Genomic DNA, 13,278 nt, shown 5'->3' with positions numbered 1-13,278 from the left:
TTAAGCTTTTGAACGCGAAAGTTCTTGACTGGCCAACACTCCACCCCATAACATAACAAAGTCGTGGATTGTTACTCAAGGGTCTAACTGGATATCTTAAAAAGCTCTTTCAATCTTTTTTGTCTAGAATAACATAATCAAGAGGAGCAAAGCTAAACAACACCCGCTTTGGGGTAATTCCCCCTGAAGTTGGAGCTAATTGAACCATTTTTCACCTTGAAGTGGTCAACATTTGCGGAATTTTGACCAATTTTCACCTCGAATTCGACTTCTTGAAATAAAATAAAATAAAATGATAAAAAAACCTGTATCCCTTTAATCGATCATAGGTAATATTAATCAACATTAGTTTGACCAATGAATTTCAAATAATATATCATTATATTAAAGAAAATGGAAGCATATTTCTCCTGCCAAAAAGGAGGAGATGTAAAGAAGAAAGAAGCTACACTGTTCAAAAGTCCTCTTTGAGTCATTACTCATTACTGCTGACTATCCTGCAACATTTTAGAGTAACATAAATTCATAAAGTCGTTTTTTGTGTCTCATCAATAAATAGGGGATTTAAACCAAAAAATAAATAAATAGGGACCACTCTTTATGGGGTCCACACGGACAATGCTAGCCATTTGGCAAAGTCAAATAGTCAAACCATACCAGTTGTTACTTGTGAAAGTGACTTCTTCTAAAAAGCTTCTTTTCAAACTCTTCACTGATTTACATGTTTACGAGGGATGTACAAATCTTTCACTAAGATATTTTTCATTCTTGTACAACATTGACTTCAATGCAATGCATATTCTTGTTCGAACTTACATTAGTTAGTCATGAACAAATAATATGTATTTTCACTTTAATTTGCAAGTCTCGAGGCCAAATCGTTTGATTCGGTGTTAACATTAAGCAGGGATAAATCGAGTATTATCCATGATTAATTATGCAGGGGGTACTTCAGCCAGCCGCTAGTTACGAAGGATTAAGGGGGTTCAATTGAATTTCATTCATCAACAACTTACATTGCGTAAATAGAGAAATAATGAGTTCTTGTGTGATATATAAACTGTTGAATCTTCTTGGTATAAGAAACATTTTCAGTGTAACATTATATAGAATCTTTTTGAATCCCTTTATATAAATTGTTGTCTCCTACTGTCCCAGTACCTGTCGACTTCTTAAACCCGTCCAATTTTTAAGTCAATTCTCCCTTCGTACTACGGTTTTGTTTTTTACATTATTAGTGTTATTTAATAGACTACAACATGTCACTCATCATTTATTCTAAGTTATCGATCAATATTATTAGAAATAATTACCTGCATTTATCTTTAACGCGACCTGATTGTGTCAATTTATATGGAAATTTTAAGCCATCAATGGATATAACTTATACACTTATAGTTTATTGCATGGGTAGTTCAAGAGATTGTTGAAAGAGCTAAAAGTGAAAAGGTAAATCATAAATGTGGACTATTGAAAACAAAAAGTTAAGGGCCTTTAGAAGATGAAAGAACATGGTACTTTCTTCTGCAGCTATAAATACAGCAAAGAGGAAACCAAACTTTGACACAGACCATAAGATATCAAACACAAAATCTTTATTCCAAATTCCAAACTGCCCCTTATTTCCATTTTTCTTTCCTTATATAAGCCAATCATCAAGAACTAGTTCTTTAACTTTTAACAGATTCTCATATTTTCTTGGATTCAGTGTATTTCTTTTTAGATTCTCTCTTTTAGTTTCTTCAACTTATCTTTGTTAAATCTCAAGAAAAGGGCCAATTTTTATAGTACCCTTCCCCTTTTTGCTTTCTCTTTTCTCCTACATCACTTGTCTACCTTGGGAATTTATTTTCTTGAAGTTTTTTTTTTTTTTTTTGAGTCAACATGAGTACAATTCAAGAAGACATGCCTTACCCATATGATGAGGCTGCTCAAATTAGATCTTCTTTATCTCAAATCCTATTAACAAGTAGCACTAACACTTTAGACTCAATCTTTTCCCATTGCCAAGAACCCAAAAATCAATTGTCTACTACTACTAGTCCTGTTCTTGAGCCACTAGGTTCTTCAGTCTACCTAAGACAAACAGATTTGCTACAAAAATTTTGGGAACAAAATAGGACAAATATCACAATTCCAACAACTTCCAAACTTCAAAAAAACACTTCATATTCACAAAGTTATGTTAGTCCAAACAAGAAAAAGTCATATAGAGGAGTGAGGCAAAGGCATTGGGGAAAATGGGTAGCTGAAATAAGACTTCCTCAGAATAGAATGAGAGTTTGGCTTGGAACTTATGACAGTGCTGAAGCTGCAGCTTATGCTTATGATAGAGCTGCATATAAACTTCGCGGTGAATATGCGCGATTGAACTTTCCAAATCTACGTGATCCGAGTGAGTTGGGATTTGGAGATAGCACAAAGATGAATGCTTTGAAGAATTCTGTGGATGCTAAGATTCAAGCTATTTGCCAGAAGGTTAAAAGAGAGAGAGCTAAAAAGGGTGCCAAGAAAATTGTTGAAAGTGAGAAAAAAGTTGCAACAAATGTGGAGTTGGACTCATCATCTTGCTCTTCTCCATTGGTTGGTAGTGAAAGTTGGAGTAATAGTGATGTGATTTCACAAAGTAGTTGTGAAGATGGATTCTTGAAGAGTGAGAACTCACCTTGTTCTGTTCTTGGTGACTGTCCCGTGGGCCCCGAGAACGATGACAGCTATATCACTAGCATCACACATCAATTCGAACAACCAATGATGGAATTGGAGTTTGAAGATAACACTCTCGCAAGAATGCCTTCTTTTGATCCTGAGTTGATATGGGCTGTTCTGGCTAATTAGAAGTTATTCCGACTTACAAAGGCAGATTCAGAATTTTAAGTTTTCGCATTTTATGACTAAAATCCCTTTTTGATTATAACATCTGAGCCAAAAACTATCGGGTTTTATCGAACCTGTAGCACTTCAACTGTATATCCGCCCCTGCTTACCCTCCACGTGACTTGGATTTTTAACCTATAAGTTAAAAGTGGTTTGGAGTTATTTTTAGAATCTGTTCTTGAAGATATATAGCTACTCAGTTATGATTTCTTTTGTCAAGTTTATCAGTATCAGTCTCTTGTTTCTGATTTTAGTTTCTTTCTGGGATGAACAGAGAATATTTTAAGCTGCTCATTCCCAGTTTTATGTACTCAAATTATTGGGGATTTTGTTTAATTCTAATGAAGTTTGAATCTTTCAAACCATAGTGTAGATTACCCTTTTCTTTTTAGCTTCGAATGATCTTCCATAAAGAGAAAGTTCACATTCCTCTTTCATTATCATCATCAATCAATCACTAGCGTTTTTAGTCTCACATAGTTGAGGTCTATACACATCATAAGCGCCATAATGATACATATTGTGAATTTAACAACGCCAATATGAATTTAACTTGGGTACACTGTTACGCCATAAGCCTATTTAACATGTTGTAATAAAGTTATTTTTCTTATTATTCAGGTTACTAATTTCACTTATTATTGGTGATTTTAGAAATATTGCGTTGTGGATGGATGAAGATTTTATGGGAAAATGAGTGTGAAAGAAGAACAGTACCACATCTCTTGAATTACCATATGGTGGATCATGTGATGCAGAAAGCTATATGAGAATTGAAAAGGCCACATGGAAAAGCAGAGCTCTTTAAGAAGTGTTGGTGGTCCTATGTTCTTGTTTTCATTCTCACCTACTCATTCTCTTCTTCTTTTTGGAGATGCACTACTTTGGTTCTGAGAAGAAAAGAACTATCAGGTTCAAATTCCATCGGAAGCAAAAATACTATTCCCTCCGTCCGAATTTATGTGATGATATTTGACTGTCACGGTCGGAGCTCAAGGAAGTGAAAAAGACATTGAAACCTGTAATGTAAAACATTATCTCATTAAGGGTAAACTTGAAAGTTTAAAGTTAAATTATTACTGATACAAAAAGATGACTTTCTTCTTGGAAGTTGGAACATACTAAAAAGAAAGAAAGAGTGCCGCATACGACAAACGGAGTAGGGTGGGTGATTTCCTTCCATCTATCCAAGCCTGGGTTGATAGAGTCACCCAATAACTGTGTTGATGAGACGTAGCAGATATTCCGTGTATTTCTTTGACTAATAGCAAAGAGATCTAAATTTAAAAAGAAAAATAACCTGTGTGTATTTCACTGACTTAGTCAATAAATCCCAATTAAAAAAAAAAAAAAAAGAAAGAAATGGTCCCAATTCCTGTTGTGGATCAATGTGATCCACCAAGTGCAAACTAGGTGATGGGGATGCCTCAGTAGAGCTTGTCTGACTTATAATATAACAGCAACATAAAGAACTTTTGGGTCATCCTTATTTCTTAAGACTTGTCATTGTTTGATAATGTTACTCCGAATATACCAATTATTTGTCTAGCTTCATCTACACTACATGCACAAACCTGATCAACCTAACCAGCTCTTCTTGGCAGACGACATATCATATATGGAGAAGAACTGACAGACTTCTAAGTTGACAGCTTCCATAGAAAAGGTACATATGAAACGTTAAACAAAAATCACACCGGAAAATGAGAGAAGTAAAATGTTATATAAGCCAAAGCACAATTTAACATGATAACATGCCAGGCTTGCTTTTGGGTCAATATGCCATAGCCCAAAGACAAATCCATGAGTGCGTTGGATCAACCAGGACAATATATATCATAGGCTTGACAATTCTAGTTTCATGGCAGAATATGTAAGGAGATTTAGCCTTTAAATTTCTTACCACAAAATTAGCATGATAGTGCTATACTGCTGCTTATAAATTTGCTCACCCTTTTCCCTTATTGAATGTCTTCTTGAAGTGTCGTATAAGTCCAATATAAAAGTTAAAATAAACAAGATATGGCAACTGCAAAGGAAAATTTTGTATGTTGTGCATTACTTAGATGTAATAGTTGCAAAATCTCCTCTACTTGACTAACAACTAGTGAAATGGAGTAGAATAATAAGTAATAGAAGCCACACCTGGAAATCTCATGGGCACTATTTTCAGTATCACATGATTCAACAACATGTTTTCACGCAAAAGCAGTTTACTCTCGAAGACAACTTTCAAGACTGATAGAAAGAAGAGTAAAAATGGATTTGACAGTTCAACGCATAAACTTTCCTGTCCTTCTGGGCTGGTCTAGTTAGACCTTGTACTGGACTTTAGCAGCAAGCTGGTCCACTCATATGGCCTATTCGCTAAATCTTAGCATTGCACAGCGCACAGTGATAGTAATCATGCGCAGATCTAACATGTCATATGTGAGTTTACGTGAATCCAGTACTTTTGCCCAAACTGTGTATATGTGTTAAAGGAATTCATAATATATTTATAAATATTTGATTGTGAACCCATATTGTAATATTAACTTGAGCTCGTTGTAGTACCCATAAACTTCAATCTTATCAATATTAAGGCTTTTGTTTGGATGAAAAAGTTTTACAGCCTAGTTTTTGTACATTATGGACTGCCCTTTATCTGGGATTTGTCTCTCCAATGTCAATCTTCACGTCACCCTAAGACCACAAAACTCTCCATGGAAATGCTAAAAAGGGTGCCAAGAAAATTGTTGAAAGTGAGAAAAAAGTTGCAAAAAATGTGGAGTTGGACTCATCATCTTCTTGTTCTTCTTCATTGGTTGGTAGTGAAAGTTGGAGTCATAGTGATGTGATTTCACAAAGTAGTTGTGAAGATGGATTCTTGAAGAGTGAGAATTCACCTTGTTCTGTTCTTGGTTACTGCCCCGTGGGGCCCGAGAACGATGACAGCTATATCACTAGCATCACACATCAATTCGAACAACCGATGATGGAAATGGAGTTCGAAGATAACACTCTTGCAAGAATGCCTTCTTTTGATCCTGAGTTGATATGGGCGGTTCTGGCTAATTAGAAGTTATTCCGATTTACATAGACGGATTTAAATTTTAAATTTATGGATTGTGACCACAATGGCCTTTTTGCTTACTACATCTGAGCCAAAACTATTGGATTTTACCAAACCCGTAACTTCAACTGTAGTGACGCCCTCGCTTACTCTCCACGTGACTTAATTTTTTTTACCTCAAAGCGATTTGGGGTTATTTTTAGACTCTCTTCTTGAGATTTAGTGAGACCAGTTTATGTTGTGGGAAATGTAAATTTTTTATTTTGAAGATGTGTAGCTATTCAGTTATGATTTCATTTGTCAAGTTTATCAGTATCAGTCTCTTGTTTCTGACTTTTGTTTCTTTCTGGATGAACAGAGAATATTTTAAGCTGCTCATTCCCAGTTTTATGTACTCAAATTATTAGGAATTTTGCTTGATTATAATAAAGTTTGCATCTTTTAAACAATATTGTAGATTTCCCTATTTTTTGCTTGGAGAGGAATGATATTTTATATAAGGAGAAAGTTCACATCCCTTTACACCATCATTAATTAATCAAAATGGTTTCAGTCTCAAATTAGTTGAGATCGACTATACACATACTGTCAGTGAATATTAGTTAGATCGATATCGAATTTGTTGAGATACTGACATTAGGTAAATCTATATTGAATTTTCTTGAGACATGGAACTCGAATAGAATAAAATTATATATATACTAGTTAAGAATTCCCGTGCTATGCACGTGCCCAAGTTCAAGAGATGTTATTTTGTAATTCTTAAATTTTAATCTTTGTTTGAAAATTGTTCCATATAGTGCACAATCAATTTTTTCTACTAATGACGTTGATAAGGTGATTTACAAAGCGGTTGACACCTAAATTTTAATAAATACTTTTTTTTTTCAATTTCAAAGCAAATACTGTCTTAATATCTAGCTCTAAATTTAAACATCAATCTATTACCTACCCTTTAAAATTATGGTCAATATATACCTTCACATCTTGAATCTACTTTTTTCTTTAACTATTTATCTATAAGTTGATGCCTATTGAGTTTTAGGATGAGTGTAAATTTATTAACAATTTAAATACTATTACTTTCATGAATTTGATAAATTTTAAATATGTCAAATCATTAGAACTTTTTAATAAGTTTTTTTAATTTACTTATCAGATGCTAAAATAAATTCAATACAGTTCGTTCCAAATGTTAAAAAATATCTTTAATAATGTAAGTTACATATGTTAAAAAATATTTTTTTCAATGCTCAACAAAGATTTAAAAAAAATATTAAATCAAAAGCAAATAATTTAATAATTACTTGAGTACCCAATAAGCAATTGTAAAGTGGGTCCCTTGCAAGTTACAACTCTCTCAATAACCCCACCTTACAAATGAAAGAGCCTGCATCAGTACATAAAATGCCAAAATTGGGACCATGGGACAGGCAGCTGAAGCTGCTTAATTATGGCTTCTTATATAGGAGAAATATATATATGAAGCATGAAGATTTTCTTAGGGCATGAAGATTTTCTTGGAAAATAAATGTGAAGAACAACAATGCCACATCTCTTGAATTACCATATGGTGGATCATGTGATGCAGAAAGCTATATGAGAATTGAAAAAGCCACATGTGGAAAAGTAGAGCTCTTTAAGAAGTGTTGGTGGTCCTGTGTTCTTGTTTTCATTCTCACCTACTCATTCTCTTCTTCTTTTTGGAGATGCACAACTTTTGTTCTGAGAAGAAAAGACCTATCAAGTTCAAATCCCATCGGAAGTAAAAAAGATATTAGTAGGTGATTTCATTTCATCTGTCCTAGTTTGGGTTGATAGAGCTTCCCGATGAATACACTGGTGGGACGGAGCAGTCCCGTGGTATTTCTCTGACTAATAGTGAAGAAATCCAAAGAAAAAAGACCTATGTGTATTCTCTTACTAAGAGTGAAGAAATCCAAAGAAAGAAGCGGTCCCAATTCCTGTTGTGGATCAATGCGATCCACCAAGTGCAAAGTAGATGATGGTGATGCCTCAATAGAGCTTGTCGGACTTATAATATAACAGCACCATTAAGAACTCTTTGGGCCATACTTATTTCGTAGACTTATCACTGTTTGATAATGTTACTTTGAATATGCCAATTATTTGTCTAGCTTCATCTACACTACATGCACAAATGTGATCAACTTAACCAGTTCTTCTTGGTAGATGCAAAACTGACAAACTTCGAAGCTGACAAGCTTTTGAAAAAAGGATATATATGAAATGTTAAACAAATTTCAGATCAGACAATGAGAGAAAAGTAAAATGTTATACTGACAACACATAAGTTTACATGACAAACATGCTTTTGGGCCAATGTGCCTTGGCCCAAAGACAACTCCGTTTGTCCATTGGATCAACTGGGACAATACATACCTTAGGCAGGGCGGATGGACAGTTTCGGTTGCAAGTTTTACCCGAACTTTCTATATACGTATAAAAATTCCCTAAAGATCTATAAATATTTGACGGTGAATCACCTTATCGTTTTATATATTAACTTGAAGTCGTGGTAAGAACCCATAAACTTCAAATTCAAATTCTGAATCCACCTCTTCAACGTAGGCTTGGTTTTTGACAAATATATGTGTATAGAGGAGTAGTGGATGTAGTCAAAGTATTTTATTCGACCTTAGCTTCTTGGAATTCTAGTTTCTTTGGCAGAGTATGTAAGGAGATTTAGTCTTTTAGCATGATAATGTGCTGTTGCTTATAAATTTCCTCACCCTTTTACCTATTGAATGTGTTCTTGAAGTGTTGTATAAGTCCAATATAAAAGCTTAAAATAAACAACACGTTGCAACTTCAAGGAAAATCTTGCATGTTGTGCATTATTTAGATGTAATAGTTGCAAAATCTCCTCTACTTTGACTAACAACTTGGTGAAATGAAGAAGAATAATAAGCAATAGAAGCCACACCTGGAAATCTCATAGGCATTATTTTCAGTATCTCATTCAAGAACATGTTTTGACGCAACAGGTTTACTCTCAAAGACAACTTCCAAACAGAAAGAGGAGCTAAATAGATCTGACAGTTAAGCACCTAAACTTTTCTGTCCTTCCGGCCTGGTCTAGTTAGACCTTGTACTGGACTTTAGCAGCAAGCTGGTCCACTCATATGGGCTATTCGCTAGATCCTAGCATGCACATTGCACAGAGTGTAGTAATAGTAATCATGCGCACATCTAACATGTCATATGTGAGTTTACGTGAATCCAATAATTTTACCCAAACTATGTATATGTGTTGATGAATTCATAGTATGTTTGTAAATATTTGATTGTGAACCCATATTGTTATATTAACTTGAGGTCGTCGCAGGATCCATAAACTTCAATCGTATCAAAATTAAGGCCTTTGTTTGGATGAAAAAGTTTTGCAGCCCAGTTTTTATACATTGTGGACTGCCCCTTTCTCTGGGATTTGTCTCTCCAATGACTATCTTCATGTCACCCTAGGACCACAAAACTCTCAATGGAAATGCTCTTCATATTAGGAAAAGGAGAGTGAGGGGAAGAGGGGGCAGCCCTCAGCCCGATCATCCAATCCGTTCCAAATAGGCATTAATGTTAAAAGGAGCTGCAATTCAAATCAGGCTGGCCTTGTAGCACCCACCAAGCTGGTGCATGCTCTACTTTCTTATATGGTCAGGAGCATTTCTCATAAGCAAAATTTGGTTGGTAAACCACACTAGGTGCTTACACCATGATCAATTCAACTTACTGTAATTAAGTGATTTAATAATGTGAAAATATACGTTAATTCACCATGATTAATAAATAGTTTTGTATATTCAAACATATGTTATTTATCCATTGATTTAATGTAAACATGTGATACAAGTTTTTACGAAATTTGGTCTCGTTATATGATCGGGAACCATGCTCAGTTCATGAGTTAACTTTAGAAGGTTCAATTCTTAATATAATATCAGTGTCAGACACACATTCCAGCATATGGTTTAGTCAATATTGAGCCCCATATTATGTTGTTCACCCTTTAATTAGGGTTGGGCGTGGGGGGTATTGAGTTTGTCCCACATGGACTTATGGGATGGGGATTCGGTCTTACCTCAGCTTCTTTTTAAGTATAATTAGGTCCAACATCCATTTCTTATCCGTAGTTTAGCCAAAAACTAGATGAATCAAGGTGGGGCTAAGCAAGCAGCAAAATCAATCCTTTTGCCCTACTCTCTCTCTCTCTCTATCTATCTCTCTCTCCTTCCTTCCCAAAGAGCCACCCAGAGCGCGATATTCAATGCATCAACAAGTTCATTGCTTTTCTCTAGAAAATCAGATTCAATAGCACCAGTTATACAACTAACACCAGATTGAAAGAAACAACAGTTGATCTAATCGAATGTCAATCCAAGCATAAAAACTACCTTTGCTATCCAAAAATCAGGAACTTTCTATTCCAGCATTAAACAAAGTTTTTCTGTATATATAAGCCAAGACTTACAAATGTCTAGTACAATCATATGGCAACATATTCCCAAAACGTATTCATATAGTAATAATTAGTATACTTTCTAGTTCTTACTACATCCCACATGGATGCAAAGTTATTTACAAACAACATCAAAACAAACCAAAATAACACACATATAAATACTTATATAGTTCTATTATACATTATACAAAACGTTAGCATATACGCTTCAATCAAAGTAGTTATGCAGGAACTTACGAACACTTCTCATGAATCCACCTTTCTTCTCTTCCTTCTTATGCCACTTATTCGCTTCCCTAGCTTTTTCTTCCTCTGCTTCACCATTGTTATAATGAAAACGCTTCCTTAATTTCATTCTATCGAAGCTATAATGATCTTCACCATAGCGCTTCGCATAAAGCTTTGATCTTTTGTCAGCCTCATCATCATCAACATGATGAGCATGGAATTGATTTAAAGAGAATTCTTGGTTCAGTTCTCCACCTTAACAACATAAAATAGGATTGATCAAATTCTATTGAGTCTGACTCATAGTGATAGCTCAAATAAAAGTCATGAAACAAGTAGCTGGTAAATTAAAATTAGGACTAGCACATTTCTCAGAATTAAAAGCCTTTGCACAATTTTCTTTTCATTTTTCAATTTAATTTTATCAAACGTAGAAACTTCGAGATCTTCCTCGGTTCGTGGAAACTTCGAAAAAAATTTCACTTCATTTAAAAATCAGCGTGTGGCCATGGAAAATCCAAATACAACTTCAAGTTGTATTTGGAATTTGGAAAACACCTAAAACTTTGTTTTCACTTTCTTTCACCTTCTGTACATCCAAACAAAAAATATTATTCGCAAAAAGCTATAACCAAATAAAACTCCATCTTAAAAAATCCCAAAGAAAGTGAAAAATAGCTGATTTCTACGGCCAAACATTGTTTTCACTTTCAGTACATCCAAACAACCAAATATTATTTGCAAAAAACTATAACCAAACACAGCTCCATCCTAAGAAAATTCAAAATAAAGTGAAAAATAGTTGATTTCTATGGCCAAACGCTTACTTAGTTATTTAGTTATAGGAAGAGTCTTATAGTTGATTTAGCAGAATATTCAGTTTCTTAGTTTCCACATGAGTCTAACACATTTAGTTGTAGCAGGAGTCTACTGCTTTGTTTATTATGTGCCTTATGATTAATACTTCCGTCTGTCAAAAAAAGAATGTCTCTTTCTATATTTAGTAAGTTGACAATTCAAACATTCTACACACCAAGTTCATAACCACAAGATTGAAAAGACATTTTAATACATTATACACATCTTTAAACTTTTAAATCACAAGATTAAAAGCCCTCTCTTTATTTCTTAAACTACATGCCTAGTCAAATTAAGACACTTCAATTGGGACCAAGGGACTAAAATTTATATGAGACAATTTTTCATCCATAATGGTCAAAATTACCCCTCTACTTTGGTAAAAGAGTTAAAAATATCCTCCGTTATAAATTTGAGTCAAAAATACCCCTCCCATCACTAAAGTTTCAAATATACCCCTGTCTTAACAAAATCCCCATCATTTTTAGCCCTTCTCCCTATTTTCTACTTTTCTCCTTTGATTTTCATTTTTTCAATTTAATTTCACCAAAATTACCTTGATCTTCACGATCATTGTCTTATTTGATTTATATTAGGAGTCTTATAATTGATTTAGTAGAATATACAGTTTCTTAGTTTCAGTATGAGTCTAACACATTTAGTTGTAGCAGGAAATCTCCTACTTTGTTTATTATGCGCCTTATGATTAATACTATAAAATTTACATGAGACAAACTTTTCATCCATATTTTCTACCTTTCTCCTTGATGTTCATTTTTCAATTTAATTTTAGCTATAGCAGCAGTCTTCTACTTTGTTTATTATGTGCCTTATTATTAATACTATAAAATTTACATGAGACAAACTTTTCATTCATATTTTCTACCTTTCTCCTTTAATTTTCACTTTTTCACTTTAATTTCACCAAAATTACCTTGATCTTCGCGCTTCTGTTCGCGATCATCGTCTTCTTCTTCATTGTCATCGTGGTTGTGGTGGTGGTGGTGAGGTGATTGATCCTTCGATTTCATTTTCCGTAACATCTCACGATCTTCTAGAAACTTCCAAATCTTCTTCTCTTTGTGATCATCGTAGTGGTGATGGAAATTGAACCGATCTGATGGAATCTGTTGCACGCCGATACGGTACACAAACTTATCAAAGTCAATGTTATTTTTCTTCGCCGAAAGTATCATATCATTATTATTATTACCGTAAGGGATCTGATGTTTAAATACCGGATTCCGGTGGTGACGACATAGGCGGAACGGTAAATTTGATTGCAGACGGAAATGACGGTTGATCGGACGGAATCTAACTAAGGTTAACGGCACGTGATGTTTGGTGCGGATGACGTCATTTTCCGAGGGGAGCTTGAGGTGAGTGACGTCATTTTCCGGTTCAGTCAACGGAGTACGAGCAAGTGAGAGGGTGAAAAAGAGGAATAGAATGATAACGGAGAGTTTAGCCATAGTGAAAAAAGTTAATTTGTTGAAATGAAATGAATTGAATTTTGTATATATATGATGGGGTAACGGGCAGTTCGGGTAGGCTAATGGGGTAACGGGCAAGTGTTGTGGATGGAATTGAATTACACACTAATTTTCTCGGGTCTTTAATTTGTACTCTCTCCGTTTCAAAAACAATTATCTTAGTTTAATTTAGCATAGAATTTAAAAAATAAAAGAAGATTTTTAAAATATGTGATCCAGAATAAGTATTGTTTCTAAATAGATATAAATGTGTCAATTTTTTTGAGACAGATTAAAAAGTAAAGGAA

The 13,278-nt window shown here is 34.4% G+C and overlaps 2 protein-coding genes across 2 annotated transcripts; one reads left to right on the top strand and one right to left on the bottom strand.

Annotated features, from left to right (window-relative positions):
- Window positions 1-1,549: 1,549 nt before the first annotated feature.
- On the top strand, window positions 1,550-3,239 carry LOC132609930 (ethylene-responsive transcription factor ERF061-like). Its single transcript, XM_060324143.1, has one exon. It carries the CDS (start codon window positions 1,885-1,887, stop codon window positions 2,836-2,838), a length of 954 nt encoding a protein of 317 aa, XP_060180126.1. The 5' UTR covers window positions 1,550-1,884; the 3' UTR covers window positions 2,839-3,239.
- Window positions 3,240-10,382: 7,143 nt separating this feature from the next.
- Window positions 10,383-13,003, bottom strand: LOC132609929 (uncharacterized). Its single transcript, XM_060324141.1, has 2 exons — window positions 12,433-13,003; window positions 10,383-10,895 (listed from the first exon to the last, which is right to left on the bottom strand). Exons 1-2 carry the CDS (start codon window positions 12,968-12,970, stop codon window positions 10,621-10,623), a joined length of 813 nt encoding a protein of 270 aa, XP_060180124.1. The 5' UTR covers window positions 12,971-13,003; the 3' UTR covers window positions 10,383-10,620.
- Between the last annotated feature and the right edge of the window lie 275 nt (window positions 13,004-13,278).

The sequence above is a fragment of the Lycium barbarum genome, chromosome 9 (genome assembly GCF_019175385.1).
Source record: "Lycium barbarum isolate Lr01 chromosome 9, ASM1917538v2, whole genome shotgun sequence".
Lineage (NCBI taxonomy): Eukaryota > Viridiplantae > Streptophyta > Magnoliopsida > Solanales > Solanaceae > Lycium > Lycium barbarum.
The sequence above is the reverse complement of the archived record's forward strand: the minus strand, read 5'-3'. Positions and strand labels throughout refer to the sequence as shown.